Genomic DNA, 20364 nt, shown 5'->3' on the forward strand with positions numbered 1-20364 from the left:
GGGATTCTTCTAATGACAGAAAGGCAGCTAAGTCATCAAATCCAAGGAAACAATCAGTAAAATGGATTCTCAGCCAATCAAGTGAGTATAGGGCTAAATTCACTAATTCTGGAAAAAATAATTGGCTCACTGGTATCAGACTGCTGTTTTCTCAGTTCATCTGTGAACCCCTTGTTTATTCTTGCCTAACCACTTCACGTCGGCTGCCACCCCTCTTGTTACGCACTGCGTAAGAGGAGACATACACCCATTGCCTGCCAAGTTCCTTGAACCTGGTCAGGGACGATCACTGAGCTCCAAAGCTGGTTCTTCCTGATGATGGGTTTGTTATTCAGAACAGCCGACATTCTGGAAACAACCTCGTTTATTGATGCAGAAAGTAGACCATAGACATGGAGCATTTCTTTGACCACAAACAGGCATTTTGCTAATGCCAGAAAAGGAAGAAGGTTGACTTCTTACTTCTAGGAGAAATGGCATTTTGCCTGGAACACTGTAGACACTTGATAAAATTCACCAAATGGTTAACTAAGAATGGATGGCTTCCAGGCTAAAAATGGTTGGTGGATTTGCACTCATTTGATCTTGGCTTTCTCTTGACAGGGTTACTGAGATTTCGTTATTGTTCCCCCAACTCATTGGCAAGGCTCAGCCTCTATCTTGTTTCCTTATATACTCTTGGGACCTAACGCAGTGCTTTGCACATGGCAGATACTAGCAGTTAATCCTTCCACTGTGCTTATTAAGTTAAAGGCAATGTTCTAAGATCTTCGAATTTACTAACGTGCTTAGATCTCACAACCCTTAAAATAGACAAGATTCTTCTCTCATTTTACAGATAAGAAAACTGAGATATAGAGAGACAAATGACTTGCCCAACGTCAAGGTGAGGAGCTAGGATTTACATTCAGGCAACTTGATTCCAGAGTCCATGCTCTTAATCACAAGCTATATTACATGAAATGCTAAAAAAATCTATTTGATAAGAGTATAAATATTCTCATTTGATAATTCTCTCTATATACGCACATATACATACTTCCAGACATGTCTGTATATGTGTGTGTATGGGGTTTCTATTTGCCAACCATTGTTCTGGATGCTGAGGGAGAATAGTTCTTGCCATAGAGAGATAATTTATAATCTATAAGAGGGGAATAGATATGTAAAGAAATTACTTCAATATACAAGGAGTTAAAATCCACCTGGATCTGTCTTACAGCAAAGATAGATGAACACTAGAGGCCTTGGTTCTGTTTCTTGATCTGGGGGTGGTTACGTGGCTGTGTGCACTGTTTGAAAATTCATTAGGCTGTACACTTAGAATTTGTGTACTTTTCTGTATATATGTTAAGCTTTAATAAAATCGACATTTAAAAAATTTTAAAGTGCCTTGGGAGCTCAGAGGATGTCTCACACAAATCCAGAAAATTCATTTTTTTCTTGGCAACTTCAATCACATTCTCCTCAGATGTGATTTTTTTTTTTTTTTTTTGAGAGAACTAAACAACTGTCTCTTTGAAAATATTTTCAGGGCATTTTCTTCTCTTTAAGATTAGACTCTGACTCAATTTTGTGACAGTGACACAGAATCTACCTGCACAGATACACAGGGGTAATGTGAAGGGCAGAGGCTGCTGGGTACAAATCCTTTTACTCTAGGTGAAGAGATGGCCCAGGGCACTCTAGCATGCCTTCTCTGTGTTGGGCTTATTCCAGAAATTTCATTTTATATCTTTTCAAATAAGCATCATTCAACAAAACACAGAATTTCATGGGACCAATATCTGTTAGGCAGGTACTCAATTAGAGCCCCAGACATGAAGAAATTAGCTGGATTTTCCCTTATTCTATGACAATATAAATGTTACAGTTTAGCATAGCAGATTGAGTGATTTTATTTGAAACATTCAGGTTTTTAAAAATTTTTTTCAGAAATGATGTGTTTGCTAAATGTATAAATACATTTTTCAAATGAATTTGAGCAAGGATATATTTAGAGGTGTTAGAATTTAACAGTCCATTTTATTTTCAAAAACTCAAATTATATGTCTTATAATCAGTGGCCTCAATAATGTGTTTAACTTAAAATATGAGATAAATTTATACAATATTGTAACTGACCACATTAGGGAACATGCAGTGCCCCACTGCTTCAAACATGACTTTCACGTTTAGCATTGTTTATTTTTAGAAACAAAAATGCCTGGCAATTTAAGCACAATTCAAACATTTGTTCCACTTAACCGTGATAAGATGTCATTTTGTTTTACCATTGGATTATCCTTCCAAACTGATTTTACTATAAATTAGAAGAATTCGAAGAAAAAATATTTATAAAATAACAAAATTTATTTTTAAATTTGTCTTCTTGATTAAAATTAAAAAGAAAATATGAGATAGTCACACATACTATCAATTTGTGCGTTAGTTTAAAAAAAACCTCTGGACTCTTCTGTTAACAAAGAACATTTTATATTCTTTGTAGTTAAACCCTTGCTTTCCCCCCTTTCAGCTTCTCTTACTCTTAGTGCTCTCTTGCTCCCTCTTTCTTTGTTACCCTTATTAAACGTGCTCTCAGGAAAGCTACAGATACTCATTTATACTAGAGTGTCAATGGTTGATATTTTTGGTAAGCATTCTCTCACTTAAAGACACCGGCATTTTAATAGGAATCAGAGATTGAAGCTAAAGGTGTTCAGTGAAGGATAAGATGGTGGGTGCAAGTTTTACTTGGACCACAGCATTCTGAAGCCTACCCCGAAGTGTTCATTGTCGACATATGTGCTTGGTTTGTCTGCCTGTGCAGATTCAGCAGCCGCAGCACTGACTAGCACATGGACACCTTGACCGGGGCATCTGGTGGCACGTACTCAGATAAACTCTTGAGGTCATGCCCCATAGTGCTGGAAGAAGCTTCTGTTTCTCAAACCCTTTCTGAAGCCTCGGTTTCTGGGAGGTTGTGCTGAGAATGCTGACTTCCCCTCTGTAGCCTCTGCTTCTCGGTGAATTCCAGACGGGCTGCCGTGTATCTGCTCATGGCCATGACTGACACAGCCATGCAGAGAGCGAAGGAACTCCAGGCGAGGCTGTCAACAAAAGGCATATTTAGGAAACGGCATAGGGCTATGTCCCAGGGCTTTCTACTGCAGGTCAGGCTGGTGAAAAACTTGCTCCTGGTTCTACCCAGTTTGGACTTGGATTTTGGATCACAAATCCTAAAGCCCAGCCGATGTGCTGGTGTAGCCTGATGGCTAAGAGAACAGATCGTGGAATCATTGTGCTGAGTTTGCACTGGGGGGTTGTTCCCATCTCTTATTAAATGTGTGACCTAGAGCTGGTGACTTCACTTCTCTGTATCAGTTTCCTTATTTGTAAAACTGGAATAATAGTAACACTGCCCACTGGGTGGTGCTTGTGAGGAATTCAATGAGTCAATGAATGGGAAGTACTCAGCATAGCATCTGCTACACATGTTACTTTTGTTCTTATTGCTTTTGGCTCTAACACAGGACACTGGCATTGGACATTGGTATTTTTATATCCCTATCCTCTGGAAGCGTATTGCTTTCTAAGATGATGGTCTATGCTTTTCATCTTTCACAGAACCCAGCAGAGTGGTTGCCGAGAGAGAATCTATACAAACTGACATTTGTGTATGTTTTCATGGGATGGAATTCTCAAATAAAATAGATTGCTTCGTACCCAATCACCTACCAAAATTCACGAGTAGCTAAGTTACAACTCCTCTCTCTAGCTTCCAATCATCCTTAAATAGGACTTAATAATCAAGAAGCTTATGGATAGCAGTAACATAGACATGTTCACCCACCCCCAACCCCGAAATAGTAGCATGAGAGAGTGAGCAATGACCATGTTATTTATTTTACAAAGAAAAATGTAACACAAGAGGTTGTTATACAAGTCAAAAATATGTAAGCATATGTACATATATTTTTAAGATGCAGTTACAGTTCAGAGGTCCACATCAAAGAATCCCTGTGATCTTGTATGACATGGCTGTCTTAGAGACAAAACTGCAATATCCTGGCCTTGTCTTTCCGTTAGAAACAGGTGCTGGGTCTCCCCATTGAAGTCTTTATTAGGAGTTATAGCTCAGGCTATTTCCCCATAAGTTGCATTTAAGAATGTAGTAATGACAATGTCTCCATTTATTGAGAACTTTTCTCTGTGCCAAGTATTTTAGAAACGTAACCTCTTTCAAAGCCTATGAAAACATCTGAGACAAGTACCATCACTTTACAGATGAGGAAACTGGGCTACAGAGAGGTTAAGAAATAATCTACAGTCACAAGAGCAGCAGGTGGCACGATGACCAAGGTCAGAGGTCCTACAAACCTGCACACATCCTTGCTGGTCCATCAGAACCTGAGGTCCTGGGCAACAACTCACCAGTATGACCAGCCATAGTCCCACGTCTGAGGCCTCCAGTCTTCCGGCCCAAGGCTCACGCTGATCTGAAAAATGGTTGCGTACATCATGTGGGCCACCATGCCTAGAAGCCCTGCACAAGTAAAGCTTTTGTGAGTCACAGTTAAGAGCTGAGTTTCTCTGCCTGGCATGAGTTGGATATAAGGCACCCACCAGCATCCTTCTTGAACCCTTCCAAGCAGGCTTCATGTTTCGCATATACACTGATTTCTTGTTAACAGTCATGAATTTATGCACTTTGCCATGTCATTCCTCCCATGATCACCTCTTTACATTTATCATGTCCCTGTGTCCCCATGTTCAGAGGCACCAATGTGACATCCTTTCTTTCCCAGCACAGCGGAGTGATCCTCAAGCTGCATTTGGCCCGAAGCCATACTTTACGGTGTTCTGTCATGTAATTCTTTTTCATGTGAATTGTTTGCTAACACCTAAACACTGGGATACTTTACATAAAAATCTGAATATGTCCTGGCTACACTAGACTCACATGGCAGTTATTGGTGGGTACTGAATTCAGATGCCAGTGTGATTTTCTTTCCTTTGTAAGTGACTTTTTGTCGTTTGTTTGTTGTTTGTTTGTTTTTGGCTTAAAGAACCAGAGGATTTTTTTTCCCTTTAATAGTTTTAGTAAGATATGTATAGTACTATGCCAATTTTTCCAGGTATTTGGAGGGAGCTTTTTGTATATAGATTTTGGTCTTTTGTTCAAGAAAATATCTTAAATATTAGTTGTTTCATTATTTGTTCTTCTTTTTCATGGACTCCAATTACACATATGTTTTAATTTAATAAATGCATGGTGGGCAGTGGCCCAACTGAAGATAGGTTTTAGTGGTCCAAATAGAAATTAGTTTTAATTGATGGGGATAATTATTTATATATTAATGGGAATGTCTCAAGTCCTTATGATGTACCTGCACTAATAAATCCTCAGACTTTCCACCTGACGTCTCCTTCACACAGTTGAAACTAAAGAGACATTCAGAAGGAGGCTTACTCAAGACCTTGTGGGACCTTGGGGGATGCTGGGACCTGGGGAGGACTCCAAAAGTCTACGGCCTGGCTCTTTGCTATGAAGACCCCAAAATTAGATTTTTATCATCCTATTCACTGATGAGAACACTTGGAAAAGATGCATTATACTTATCAAGTGCAGAAGTGATCTATCGACTGGACCGACGCCTATTAACAGAGTTCTGTGTATCCAGCCAGAGAAATGAAGTTTGAAGTTCTTTCCTTGGTAAAAGGCCCACTCAGGAGACCAAATTGCTCTAAAAGCTTCTTGGAGAACACAGAAGTTAAGACCAGAAAAAGGGGTTATTTATTCTTACGAGATATTTATACCAAACTTGGATAATAATTTTTAACAAGTTACCATTTATTGAGTACTTAGTATATACCAGGTGCATTCTTAATTAGTCTTCACCATAAGTTTTTGAGATATCTAGCTTAGAGAAGTTAGGTAAGTTTCCCAGGGTCACACAGCCATTCAGTAGGTCTGAACCCAGGCACAGACTCATGCCTAACCACTGTACTAAGTTAGTAATTTCTGTTCTCACATCCAGTGTACTCCTTTCCTAGGGTTGTAATAAAGACACACTGATAAATTTTATTCACCACTTGTGCCTATCCCCTTTCTTTCCATCAGTCACCCAAAGTATCATCACTTCTCCAAGTGGGATTAACTCAATGACTTTAGTGGAACAGACATCCTGCTGAACTGGCCACTGACAGGAAAGAGCCAGCCTGAAGTTTTGCCAACTCCCTCTGGGGCAGGCTGTGGGGAATGTGCCTGTTCTAATGATGCTGTTGGAGGGTACCTGCAAGCACCATGAGGATGGCTACAGAAGCATCCACCTTGAGCCAGTGGAACCCAGAGCTGTGATAACTCATTCTGGAGCCCAGGAGGATGGTACTTGTCAAAATCAGAAGGATATTCAGGACCTCAGCCGTGATAGACAGCCACAACACACCTGAAAAATGTGGGGATGACAGAGATTCTGGGCATTTAAAATTCAGAAGTATTATAACATTCAATCCTTTGATTTAGTTCACTTCTAAAAAAGAATAAACAACAACACCATGGAGTAAGAACCACAGATACCTCTGCTGAATTTTGGAAAAATGGCAACAAAAGGAGCCTCCTAGGGCTTGAAAGAGGAGTTTATAAAGATTGTCTTTAGCTGGGAAGAAAAATTTTAAAAAGAAGAACTAAAGCAAAACTCTGATGTAAGTACATGGCAGATACTAGGGTCTCCAATTCACAGTTCAAAAATTAGCATGTTGCTTTCATTCCACCAGAAGACACTGTCTTTTTAAAAAAGAAGCTAGACAAACCTACACAGGGGAAGAGGAGTCTGAGAGTTTTAAGAGCCTGGTTATAGATGCCAAAACCTCTTGTTTCTGCAGGAGCCAGTTATTTACTCTCTGGATGGGATCCCACCTATGGCTTCAAGGAACTGTATTGGATGTGGAGGGAACGAATGAAAGGGATAGGAAATGAAACTAGTTTCTGTAAAAGTCCTCCTATAGGACAAATTAGGTACTGGAGACTCAGCAACGAATGAAACAGAAGTAATCCATGCCTTCACAAAACCTATATCTCAGCTGGGAAAATGTACTAAGAAAATAATACAAATTGGATGAGTGTCTTAGAAAAGAAAAAGTGCTATAGGCAGTGGTGTGCCAGAGTCCATGTCTTCCCAACTCGGCGTTCACCTCACACTTGAAGTGACAGCTTGAAGTTGGCTATGGGATTTACATTGTGGAAAGTGGCGAACACTACCAACCAGGGATTTCCCTCCCCTCTGCAAAGTCGTTTAATGTTTTCCTGCACCACCAACTACAGGGCACATGAAAAGAGCCAGGGGTTCTAGCTTTTGGACTCAACTTTACAGAAAAACCATAAATAACTCTCTCATCTCTTCTCCCACTCCAACAAAAACAATAAAAATTGTCCAGATGGTGAGGAGAGCTAGTGGACAGAACATGAGTAATGTATTCACCTTGTTCTTCAGCTGGTATTACACTCTGGAAACTTCTACACTTTTCACCTAGAAGATAAAGAGAATGCATCCATTAAATAGGGTTAACCTTGATGATTAGGGGCAAACTGTGTTCCTAGCCTCTTTAGTGTATCCTAGGTCATTTTGAACAAGGATGGAGTGTTTGGCATACTATTTTATTATTTACATACATGCAGTGCCCCTCTCTATGACAGCAAAATGCAACCCCATCCTAGTGAATCTGGGCTTGGCCATGTGACTTTATTTGGCCAATGAATTGAGAGTGGAAGTGAGGTGAGTCACTTCTGGTCAGAAGCTTTCAGAGCCAATGTATCGTCCACCTGGTTCTCATTCTCTTGCCTTTGTTATCATGAAACCACATGTTCAGATGGGGTCTCCATTAGCCTAGGTCCCTGAATGGCTACAGTGAGGAGATGCCCCTTGGTAACCTGAAAAGTACATATAGAACGAGCTAGAAATAAATGTTAGTTTAAACCACTGAGATTTAGGATTGTTTGTTACTGCAGCAGAACCTAGCCCATCTGGACTGTTACTGCTAGCCTTAGACCAGAGGTTCTCAGCTTCCCAAATACCATCCATTATGATATGAGGCTCAAATAATTTTTTTTCTAGTTAGAGGAGAAGTAGCAAAGTTTATAATAATTTTTAAAAGATGAATTAGAGCAGATTCAGAACTATCTCTGTTGCTAATTGACCCAGTTACTTGCATTCCACCATGCTTTCTGGAGCATGAAAGGAAAGGGAAGCATCATTGTGGGTGCACCAGGTACGGGGCCGAAGACACCATCAGGTTTATTTTGTGTTCCTGGAAGTGTGTGCTTTGTCTGGATCATCTGTCATGTTGCACATACTTGCTAAAAAAGCCTGTTTTGCTGCCATAGATGTGTAGTTCCTTTGAAAGAGCTAACTCCACGAATATCGACTTGGTGTACAGATGTAACTAAATTCTGGTTTGAGGGTAAGTGACAGATGGAGGATTGAGACCACAGCAAATCATCCTCTGATGTCCTGTCCCAGGTGGGTCCCCACTCTCTCTCCATTGATACTTCCGCCCCAAATTGAATCATAAACTGTAGGGTGGGAGGAGCCTAGTTTCTTCCCTACAGTTCAGAGGAGTGGGTCCAGGGGCCTCTGAGGGAAACTGATTGACACAAGACAATACAGGCAGAGGCAGTTTCAGCATTAGAACTCAGGCCCACAGAGGCCCAGCCCAATGCTATCCTGCCATAACATTGATTTAATACAATCCAATGCGCAGTAGGGAAAGTGCCAGGGGTGCAAAGATGCCTGAGACACAGGGAGTTGTGCCCAGTCTGAGCTGATAGCTGCTAAAACAGTGTAAGATGCAAAAGCTAGGAAGCAAAGTTCATCAACTCTTTAATAGAATGTCTTTCCTATCTCTAAAATTGTTTCAATAGTCCCCACATTAACCATGCTTGGAAGATCAAATGAGATAATAGATAGGAAAGCTTCTGTCAATTAAAATGCACTTAAACATTATTAGAATAAAATCAGTTCCATTGGGCCCTTTTGCATAAAGTTAGCATAAATCATTATTTATTTCTAGACCATAAGTACCCTGAGGTCACCTATATTTTTTGGAAGTTTTCAGAGACAGAGTAACTTGGGGAGCATCTTTAGACTTCAGAAAATATTTTTCTTTTATAAGAGAGAAAATTCTAGGTAACTTTCCTATTCAAGGAAGTACAATGGCTCCCTATTTCCTCCACCTTCAAGTCTAAATTCCTCTTTTTTTATGCCCTCCTTCCATCAACCTGACCTCCCAACACAGAGCCCACCTTTTTCGCTTTCTCAGCACAAGCCAGCATTCACCTTCTACCTCATCAGTCTCTCACTGGAAGGACCTATGTGCGAACAGGTACACCTTTTAGGCAGTACATGCCTAAAGGCCATAAACTTTAAGATTTTCCAGCTCCTTTTCCTAAAACTACAAGCTCCCTGGAGCCCCGTCCCTTCACACTCTCGCACTGCCCTTCTGCTGGGCTATAGGAAAAAGAGAAACAAAGTCTGGGTTTATGATACAGCCATATGGTTGGGCTGCTCTGCTGGGATACTTTCCGACTTGCATGCACAGCAGGAATTCCTCTGTCACATAACTGTCCACACCAAATGGCCTGAAGGAGGGTATGTGCACTGCCTGGGGTTGAGGGGAGAGTCAGGAACCTCATTGCTAATCTTCAGCCGCAGGGGCCCTCACAGCTTTTGGGGATTGGTGCAGTTGGATGTTTTCCCTGATTGATTCTCTGATTTTTGGCTGCAGCAATAGTATTATAATCACAGTGGCAAAAATTTGTCCTAGTCCCCCAGTTCTACCAGGGAGGTCCCCATAGCCCTGGGGAAATCTCAGCACTCTCCCAGAGCGCTGTGAGGCTGATACGGCTCTCTTTCCGTGTCATCTCATCAGATTCTTACTACAACCCCCTGAGTCAGACTGGCAGTAGCAGCAGCAGATGATATCAAGGACAGAATGTGGTGTTCAAATTCAAAAAGTCTGGCCCTTATGCTTGGTTCTGCCACAGTCAGTCATCATAGGAAATTTCTTGACCTCTCTGAGCCTCACTTTCTTCATCTGCAAAATGGTTATAACAAAAGTCCTCCAATGCGAAAGTATTTTGTGAACTGCCTTACATTTGTTTGTGTGTCTAATTATTAATAGAGGCAAGTACAAACATCCATATTTTGCACAGTTGGAGGCCAGGCTAAAACAGGTTGGTAAAGACAGGAATTGAAACTGGGTTTTCCCACCTGAGACACAGTACCTTTTTCTACATCACCACCTGCTGTCTTTCTACATAATGCAATGGAAGACTAAGGGTCTATCTTGCCTTTTCTCACAGGAAGAAAGAGAAGGCCAGGTATAGAGCCAGGGGTAGGGCAAAGAGAAAGTGGCGGCTAGCCAAGGAGATGAAGAGGATTCACAATGGCTTAGAAGAGTGAGTTTAGCCTGGGTGAAAGGAGTCAGACCGTAGTGACTCCTAGATTAATACCAATCCTCAGACATGGTGCTCCTTTTGAATAAGGCCAACAGGATTAAAAGCAAAAATCTTTATAAATCCCATGAAGCCAGAGCGGCTGGTGCTACATAGCTCGACAGTGGTTGGCCAGCCAAGTGGTGTAGTCAGCCAGCCTGGGAAATGGTGTCCAAGTCCCCTGGAGATTATCTCTGGCACCATGCCTCCACTTATTCCCCCTACTTTCTATGGGGTTTCCAGGTGCCTCTGTTCTTGAACTTCTTGAGTTTAGCAGAACAGCATAGAATCAGAAATCAACACATTTTGTTGACTAATTCATTTGTCTAAGGAAAAGGACATTTTGTCTAAGTGCTGCTTCAACCAGGAATTTTAATTTTAAATCTTGATTTCAGAGGATGAAATCAAAGGTGCTGTCTCCCTTTAAAGGCACGTTAGATACTAGAAAGGATGTGCAAAGCTGCTCGAGGTGACTTGCGCAGGGGCTGCCCTGAAGTAGTACTCTAGGTAAAGGCTCCTTGGTGCAGTTGGTGATGGAACTGATTCAGAGGGAAAATATTGAGTGGGGCCCTAGGGGTATCCTCCCCAGTCTGAAGACCTTCCTGCCAGGCCCCCTTACCTCCCCTCACCCATCCTTACCCTCTCTCTAAAGCACTCTTTGGGTACCTGCCCCTTACCTACAAATCTCCCAGGCAATTGCGATAAATTAGACAAAATAATAGATGTTTGTGTAGAGTAATCTCCAACTGGAGGTCCCAAGCTACATACTGCTGCACATATGCTTTCTTGGGCCTATGAAATGTTTTCAAGAAACTGGGGGATTTCACATGGAAATCCAGATATCTTACTTCCCTTAAAAAAATCAGAGGATCTGACGACATTGAGTTTACAAGCCCACATGACCATAAAGGGGAGCTGAGCAAGAGGCCAACTCCTTTAGGTGAGGAGGATGAGGTTTCAAGGTCATTGGCACTGAAGAGTAGCTCTGCTTCATTCACTTTTGTTATCACCTCTTGTAGGCATTTATTTGCAACCTCTGATGTATACCCTTTGTTTTATTCCTTTATGCATTTGCTATTATTTTAGTTATTATTTAGTAAAAATTTAATTCTAAACTTTTTGCTGTAAGGGTATCTTGTAGCGCATGAAGGTAATAATATTTCTCTTTGTGGGAGGGAGGGAGTTGTTCCAGACATGTCCTCCTTTCCTCATTCTTAATAAAATTATGACTCTATTTAGAGACCCTGGTTTACTTGAATGATCTTATTACATTAGGAAATATATAAAAGTGTGAGCAGAGGTTTTTTAGATCGAAGGACACAAGCTCATTCATTGACAATTATAAGACAATTGCCCTTCAGTTAAGTTTTGGCTATTGTGGAATAATAGGGAAAGTCTGGGCTAAGAGTTAAAACATATGAGTTCCAGGTTTAGCTCTATCATTATTTAGCTGTACAGTCTTCAACAGGGGGCATTTCTGCCTCTAGAATTCAGTTTAGCCATCTGTCAATTGAGTCTATTTTTCTAGATCAACCTTTTCCAAAGAGTGTTTCACTGAATGCTGGTCTCGCAGAATATTAATTCTTATTCTTCACAGACTTTATCTATGGGCAACTAATTTTGGGAAATGCTAGGATATGTAATAGTAAATGAATTTTTTTTATTGTGGAACTTCTCAGAGATTTTAATGTGCTAATGTGCATTGTGAACTTCTAAGAAGAAAATGTAATGGGCACCATTTTCCAAATTTGTTTGACTTTCAAAATTCTTTATATTTAACTTTACAAAGACTATCTCAACAGACTTCTCTGTGGAGTAATCTCTGAGAAAACCCAGCAAGACACTTATTAAAATCTCTTTCTGGTTTGACATCAAGTGTATAAGATGCACATAAATCAAAAAGGGGTCAAGAAATACATTCTTTATTTCTACTTGGCTTTGTCCATGAATCACTGAGAACATCAACACTTTTTCAACTTCAATGTGTGTTCCTGACAATATGTGAAAAACGTTCAGTGGTGTGATCTACGAGAAGAAGGTGGTGTGTGTGTAGTAAACCCTCCATGGGTTGACAAAAGCACAAGGAAACTTCCTCCTAGAGGAAGAACTTGAAAGATCCTCACACAGCCCCTTAACTGTGCTTTCAGCCTTGTTTTAGGCTGAGAAAGCCCCCTCCCCCACCTCCACCCAGATGAGTAATAATTTATCAGAAAGTCCAGGGACAATTTATCATCTATCTGCATAGTGTTTGTGTGAACATATGGGATGCACACCATATGCAGGTAGACAGTTTGCAGCTGCTTCTGGTCTTCCCCGAATTTGATAGCTTTACTATTGCTTAAGAGGTGAGGTTTCCAGTCCCATCCTTTCCTCAAGTCTAGCCCATGCTGATTGTCCCTTTGTCACTGGGGAAGCAGCTCTTATCCATCTAATTTTCTAACTCTTGTCTTTAAGTTCAGGTTCTACTGTGGCCTCACCTCCCTGAAATTACAAATAGTAACATTTCTCATTTTCCCCAAGTAGGCTTCTGATTTTCTCCAGTTAGCCTTCTTTGTTCTAGAGAATGTTGTCCCATTCAGTTCTTTGTCCTGGAGTGACCATGACTTTATGTTGTAGGGGAGGAGAAGCTGCCTCAGGTGATATTGAAAAGCCATGTAAATTAAGTTCTTCTGAGTGAAGCTACCCCCTCTCCCCTGCTTTGTGTTCTGATTCAAACACCTGAGCTGTTCTACCTTAGACCTTTGCTCACTCAGTTCTGTCTGCCTGGAATACCCTCAGACCAATAGATAGATCAATAATAGACCAATCTCTACCTATTATAATCATAGTCCTACTTTGAGGCCTGTACTGTGGCCACCTCCTTTCCAAAGACTTTCCCATGCCCAGAGCTATAAATAACCTCTTCTTTCTTTCCATTCCCATATCCTATGTATGTCTTTGTTATAATCATTATCATATTCTTCCCTGTTTTAGTTTGATCTCAGTGCTCATCATTGTGGCTCACTCTTCTTTGTATTCTTCACTCTCCTGGTCCTGTGGCTGACATGGATATGGTTTTTAATAAATTCATTCTATACTGCTCTGAGTTCCCTCTTTCCAAGGGGCTTTGTTATACTCTGGGGCATGGAGGAGCTTATCAGTAATATAGATAGAAATATAGATAGTAACATAGATAGAAAAGAGCTGAGAGGAATAAAAAACAATGTTTTGAGGATGGGAAAAGCAATGGCAATTAGAAATTCCAGGAAATCAAAAAAATTTAATGTAATGATAGCACCTCCTTGATTCTGTGATGAACAATATTTATATATTCTAAATAAATTATTGGCTTATTGATTTAAATAAAACAGCAAGATAATTATATTAAGAGGACGGCAGAGCAGATGTGAGATATAGTGTGAGAGAAATGTATCCTTATCTATTGTAAAAAGAAGTCAATAGATAATGTCTAACATGAATCACTCCTTAGTTTCCAAAAAATATGTTGACATGAAGACAGAAATGTCAACATATTTTTGGAAACAGAGGCAAATACTGGAAGAAACAACTTAGCTAAAAGTGATCTCCCTGAAGCAAGGGACTAGGTGCCGGAGAAGGAAGAAGAAGGGGACTGTTAGTTTTTTTTATAAGCTGTTTAAAATGATTCGATATCTTGTCTATGTGTAAATACAACCTTGGCTAAATACTTTTTAAAAAAGGATGCAGATTTTTAGACCCCATCCCAGACCAGTTCGATCAGAATCTCCAAGGCTGGACACATGGAATTTTAAAAACTCCCTGGGTGGGTGTGATGCACACCAACATTTGATAACTGGTGTGATGCTTAAATGTAGCTGTGGAAATAGAAATCAGCAGTCCTCAGGTGGAGACCTGGAAAGGGAGTGGAAATTCCCAAGCAATTTGCCTATGAATGTGGTGACCATATTTTCCAAACCAAAAAATCTGAAATTGTCTTGGGGATTTTCCAAGAAGTCATGAGCCTCCTGTGTCTGTCCATGAGGGTAGAGAGAGTGGACTTATAGGAAGAAAGTGCACTCCTTAGAGGTGAGGGGTGAGAAGGCCCTCCAGTAACCTTAGCTCCAGGTACTTCTGCAGTGTCTGCACCATGCTTAAAGCAGAGGACACGGACACTAACCCGGACACATGAGAGGGAAAGGCTTGGCACTGCCTCTCTGCAATGACCATTGGGGCAGAGATGGGGAGGAGCACACAGCATCTCAGAGGGTTCCTTCTTGTTGCCTTTTATTAGAACTCAGGAATAAATAACTAATGATATGAATATGAGGAAAGAAAAGGCAATTAGAAACTCCAGGAAAAGCAAAAAGGAATTCAAGAGTTTAATGTAATATGCCTAAGGTCAAGAGAGAAATGGTGATGGGGAGGGGTCCTCTCCTTTCCATCTTGAGGGCGCGCTTTTCCAGCAGAAAGAAAGAGCATCCTAGCTCTGAGCATGGGCTTGAGTTTGCAACCAGGCTGCCTAAATCTGAGGAATCCAATTCCTTCCTCCTCATTTCTTTGTGAGATAAAGCACTTTTTTCCTGAAATATGTGCTCCAAATATTCACCCATCCTTTCTGTTTTCTCTCTCTTCTTCCTTTACTCTTTCCCTCACTACCATCCTGTCAAACCCATAGAAGTTCAAAAGATGTCGATGAATTGGGGCTGAGTAAAATGGTAGGAAAGGGAATGAGCTTGCCAGCTATATGACTTGAAATTCTCTGAGCCTCAGTTTCTTCATTGCAAACTGAAGAAATATTTACTTTGCTAGGTTATTTCAAGGATTGCCTGAGATAAAGGTCTAATTGTTAAGGGTTTTTCTTCTGGTAAGTGCTCTGTAAAGGGGTTCCTTTCCTGTTAGTAATGTTAAAAGTCTATTTTCTAAGAGAGCCGTTCATTCCAAGACCCTTTAAAAGTTTGGGAATGCAGTTTAGAGTTGGGCGGGGCCGCCTTTAATTCTCCAGGGATTAGGTGACACTAACAAATGGTAAAAGCTAATGTTTAATAAATACTGATACTGTGTCAGGCACTGTTGCAAGCGCTTTATGTGAATCTAGTCATTTAATTTTTATAATAACTCTAGAGATGAGTACTGCTATTGCTCCTATTTTATAGATGGGAAAATTGAGGCTCAGAGAGGTGAAGGGACTTGCTCAAGGAAACAAGGCAGTTAGTAGCAGAGCTGGGATTCAAACCCTGGCAGCCTGACTCCAGAGCTCCTACTAGTGGCTACCGTCCTGCACCTGTCACCCCCAGAACCTGCAGGCCATGCTCACCTGTGCTGCTGAGGCTCTCCTCACAGGACTGCCAGAGCCCCACGTGAAACCTGCGCTGGATGAACTTGTCATCCCCCGTCTCCCAAATGTACTGGACAGCCTGGCTCCGGTGGTCCCTCTTTCTGCCGCTGCTGTTCCTGATAAAGAGAAGGCAGTGCAGTTCTCCTGGGTGGTCCTGGCACAGTGGCTTTGCCACCCTCCGGGTCCCCTCACACCAGTGGCTGCTGCCCACAGCGGTGAGAGAGAAGGCGAGGGCGAGGCAGATCGGGAGGAGGGCCATGGCCCGTTGCCGCTGGGCCCTGTCCATGGCCGAATGAGGTGTGCAGTGTCAGGATGAGCAGCGGGCCCCTCCTCCCCTTCCTCGTCATGGGACCCACCCTCCTCAGCCCTGCCATCTGGCATCCTTACCATCTCTGTCACTCCCACCCCCACCCCACGCCCCGGGGAATTGGTGCACTCCAGCCTGTGTTGTCCATGCAAGTACCTGTGGCCTGAGAAAGCACAGAGCTGAGACATACTCTCATCACAATCTTCCCCAGGATGTAGATGTTTAAGAGGGCATTGATTTTCTATTTTTATTTTTAAATTATGGTGAAATAGACATAACATTAAACTTACCATCTTAACCATTTTTAAGTGCATGGTTAAGTGCATTCACATTGTGCAACCAACCTCCAGAACTCTTTTCACCTTGCAAAACTGAAACAGTCCCCATTCAACACTAACACCCCATTTTCCCTCTCCAAGCCCCTAGGAACCACCATTCTATTCTATTCACCATTCTATTCTCTGTTTCTATGACTTTAATCCCTACAGGTATAAATGGAATTTGCCTCTTTGTGACTGGTTTGTTTCACTTAGCATAATGTCCTCAGAGTTCATCTGTGGTTACACATGTCGAAATTTCCTTCCTTCTAAAGGCTGAATAAGATCCCATTGTGTGGATGTACCACATTTTGCTTATCCATTCATCTAATGGACACTTGGCTTGTTTCCATCTTTTGGCTGTTGATTGGAGGATGTTGGTTTCTGACGGAAGATCAGGGGTGGTTCAGGTGAGTCTCTGAGTATTGAGCAGAGTCCTTAGCATTGGGTTCAAGGAATCTCAAGGACTGCACGGCCTGTTCCCTGCCCAGCTCTACAGAAAGAGACTGCCGAGGACAACTTCCTGTTCTGGGGGCTCTGAGAGACTCAAGGTTCAGGCAGCCTGCTTCAGGGCCTGAGTGCTGTGCAGAGCAGGGTGCAAAATTCAGCACTATCCTGGGGCCTCAAAAGCTAGCAGGCAGAGCCCTTGGCACTGAAGGAGTGGCGACATGGAAAATACTTAAATTGCTTCTTGGGCAGAGGACACTGATGAAGCAGTGAAGGCAAGAGAGTAGCAGAAGATTCTACCTGGCATCTGAAATATATAGGTTCTTGATTACACATGAGACACCTCTTGAAGACCTCCAGATATAACTAAGAATCTACAAGCCTGGTAGGAGAAAAGGGCAGTACCATTTGGATTAATTTCACTCCGTCTGTATTTTTCTACTGGCGAAGGCCAGGGAACTGTGTTCAGTGCTGTCAGCAGCCCATGAGCTGTGTGCATTTGGGAAAAAGAGTTCCCACGTTTTATCACTAGATGGCATCCATCCAACAGATAGGGGAGTCGTGTGTGGCCCCAACCCCTGTCCCTTCAGAAAAAGGATGTTTTTGAGAAGAACTTCAAAGAGATTAGACAGAATATTCTTACCAAGCAAGCTTTTCTTTGCCAGCATGCAACTTGGAAGATAGCATTAAATGTGCTGTTAGAGAATAGCTTTACAGCCGTGTCAAAAGGATCGAAGCCCATCCCTTGGGCACGTTTCTCTATGTCACTTTATCTTGCTCTCTGCTGTCCCAACGAGATGACCACATTGATTGTAGAGGTCACATCATTATAAGAGTCCATTGTGGGGTCTTTGTTCATTACGAGCATTTACTGCTATGGTTCAAAATCTTGCCACATGAAGTTTCTATGACTTCCAAGGATTTCTACTAAGTGACACTCACCTGGTTTTCTCAAACTGTTTAGAATTCATTCAGTTAGATAAATTAACCAAGATGAGCTCCTATGGTTCAACTCGAATGGGAAAAAAATGAGAACACATTCTTTTTATCCCTTACTGATCTACATTCACCCAATCTGGGTAAGTTCTACCTGAGCCTCCAGTTTGGGAGTCTGGGAAGATCTGGAAGTGGGTACTGGAAGCCAGACAGGGAGAGGTGGGCTGTGAAGGGCCAAACAGAGACTTTCAGAGGCACAACAATGAGACTACTAGAGAAAAGGAATTCATCTAGAGAGTTAGGGTAAGATATGGCACCTTACAAGTACCTCTGATAGGGTGACTCTGATCAGAAGAGCTGGGATAGTGTCTTGGCTCTGTCATTTACTTGCTGTGTGGCCTTAGGCAAACAACCTACCCTCTCTGAACTTGGTTTTTCAGCAGTCAAGTGAAGAAAGAATCACACCCTCACAGTATTATTGTGAGGATGAATGAAATAGGATGTTGAGTGAAAAGCTTTTGTAAGTGTGAATTGTGGTGAGAAAGTACAAATACGATAGTAAGTGCTGGATAATGAATTCCATAAAAGAATCTGCCAGGTGGGCTGAACAACAGGTTCAGAACAAGTGGGCAATGAAGAGGAATGTATGTTTGACTTTTCAGCATGTTGTTTTGCTATTATGTAGACAGAGCTCGAGTCACTGACTGGGCTTTTGCTTCAGACGCTGGGTCAAGAGCTGTTCTCTCCTGGGCTGGGCAACTGTTTCTCTTGATGTCTTGGCATAAACAGGGCCCAGAGGAGGCCTGGACAACCTTGATGGCTGGGTTCAGCCCGGGTGGACAATTTTAATGTCTTAGAAGAAATGCCTCACCTCATGAAGACACCCACCTCAGAACTGGCTCCAGGCCCAACCTCTAGAGTCAGCTGTTCCTCAGCAGCTGGAACCCGAGTCTGTCGCACCCTGGTCTTGTGTCTTGAGCCGGGCCTCAGGGCTGGAACCTACTGACTGCTTTGCTTTTTCTTCTTGGCTTCTGCCGAGGACGTCCCAGGAAACACAGCTGACTTGGGGAAGGTCTGGGAAAAATCTCCCTGCCTTTGTGGGGGGCGGGGGGGTCAGGGTGGGGGCTGAGCCACTGCTGATGAGAAACTTTGGAGATTCAGTAGATTGGTCTAGACTGGTCCAGACGCTCTTGGCGTGGTGTGGAGAGGATTCGTGCAAACATTTCCTCGCTGTATAAGAGGAATGCAAGAGGAGGCTGCCTGTGGTACATCTTGGACTGGTAGACAAATGTGCCCGCTCTTGTGAAAGTACAGCGAGGAAGATGAGGCTGGAACCGAGCCGGGCAGGGCCTGGGAGAAGGAACGTGGGGCTGTTGCCTGGGGTCCAGGCGCTGCCCACCCTTATCCCTGCTGCCTGGGAGGCCAGTCCTTCCCCCTCCCGCAGTAAGTGCTCTCTCCCGTCCCCTGCGAGGCCCTTCCTTGCTCTGCTGCTTCTGGTTTCCATCAAGCAAGTAAGAACAGTTTTATTATTATTATTATTGTTATTATTATCGTTATTTTTAGTTGTACATATTTTCTGATTATAGAAGCAATTTAGGCTTCTTATAGGCAATTTGGAAAATTTAAAACAGTATTAAGTCAGTAATGGTTATCTATAATCCTGGCATTCAGAAGTAATCACTGTTAATATACTGGCATATTTTTCTCAAATCCTTTTTCTCTGCATTTTTCTATATAGCCGAAATGATGATGCGTAAAACATCTTGTATCCTGGTTTCCCCTTTACATCATATTATAAGCATTTTCCCATGTCAGCGTGAACTCTGTAAATAGCATTTAAAATCATTGCATATATCTCCTGTCTGCTTTTATCATTTTCCCACGTTTAGTATTTAGGTTGAGTGGATAGTTCTTTTTTTTTTCTTCCTTTCCCCACCTCCTTCCTTTCTCCTTCCTTCCTTCCTTCTTTTCTTTCTTTCTTCCTACTTATTATAAAAATATAGGATGCTCATTGTTTAAATAAGTAAACTTATAAAATCCAAAGAAGTATAAATACAAACTCACTGTAATGCCACCACCCAGTGATCACTCTCATTCACATTTTGTGTCTCATGCTTTCCAGATTTTTTATATATATATATATATATATATATATATATATATAGCATATATATATATATATATATATATTTCTCTCTATATATATATATAGTAGCTCACATATTTGCAAGAATGACTGTATATATGGATATATATAGATAGATAGCAGATATATAGATATGTTAGGTGTACAGAGCCTAGATATAGATATATATATGTTACAGATGGTTATATACAGGCAGAGAGAGAGAGAGAGAGAGAGAGAGAGAGCCATTTAATGATCTCATTTCATGCTCTCAACAACCCTGTGAGAGGAGTTCTCCTGTTAATCTCATTTTACAGATAAATAAACTGAGTCTTGGAGAAGCTGAACACTTATCTACATCAGTAAATGTAGCTCCACAGCAGGAGGTTTAAGGGCTTCAAGGGTGTATTCTAATGTATGTAACCATTCTCTTTAGTTGGGCGTCTGGCACGTTGTTTTATTTTTACC

The 20364-nt window shown here is 41.7% G+C and overlaps 2 protein-coding genes across 2 annotated transcripts in view; one reads left to right on the forward strand and one right to left on the reverse strand.

Annotated features, from left to right (window-relative positions):
* Positions 1-2926: 2926 nt before the first annotated feature.
* Positions 2927-16050, reverse strand: GSG1L2 (GSG1 like 2). Its single transcript, XM_039847657.1, has 5 exons — positions 15744-16050; positions 7461-7508; positions 6276-6428; positions 4414-4525; positions 2927-3089 (listed from the first exon to the last, which is right to left on the reverse strand). Exons 1-5 carry the CDS (start codon positions 16048-16050, stop codon positions 2927-2929), a joined length of 783 nt encoding a protein of 260 aa, XP_039703591.1.
* Positions 16051-18897: 2847 nt separating this feature from the next.
* GLP2R (glucagon like peptide 2 receptor) overlaps positions 18898-20364 on the forward strand; it is a 53695-nt gene continuing 52228 nt past the window's right edge. The window contains exon 1 of the mRNA XM_039847656.1: positions 18898-19282. Coding sequence (XP_039703590.1) covers positions 19094-19282 — 189 coding nt within the window. The 5' untranslated portion in view covers positions 18898-19093. The remainder of the gene's footprint in view (positions 19283-20364) is intronic.

The sequence above is a fragment of the Pteropus medius genome, unplaced genomic scaffold, assembly GCF_902729225.1.
Source record: "Pteropus medius unplaced genomic scaffold, Ma_sr-lr_union100, whole genome shotgun sequence".
Classification (NCBI taxonomy): Eukaryota; Metazoa; Chordata; class Mammalia; order Chiroptera; family Pteropodidae; genus Pteropus; species Pteropus medius.

Bases quoted from the DNA above. Each gene is read 5' to 3' on its own strand.
- GSG1L2 (XM_039847657.1), bottom strand. From the start codon at position 16,050: ATGGACAGGGCCCAGCGGCAACGGGCCATGGCCCTCCTCCCGATCTGC. The intron at 6,429-7,460 runs GTGAATACATTA...CACATTTTTCAG, and splicing joins AATACCAGCTGAAGAACAAG to GTGTGTTGTGGCTGTCTATC. The intron at 3,090-4,413 runs GTGAGTTGTTGC...TTTTGTTGACAG, and splicing joins GACTATGGCTGGTCATACTG to CCTCGCCTGGAGTTCCTTCG.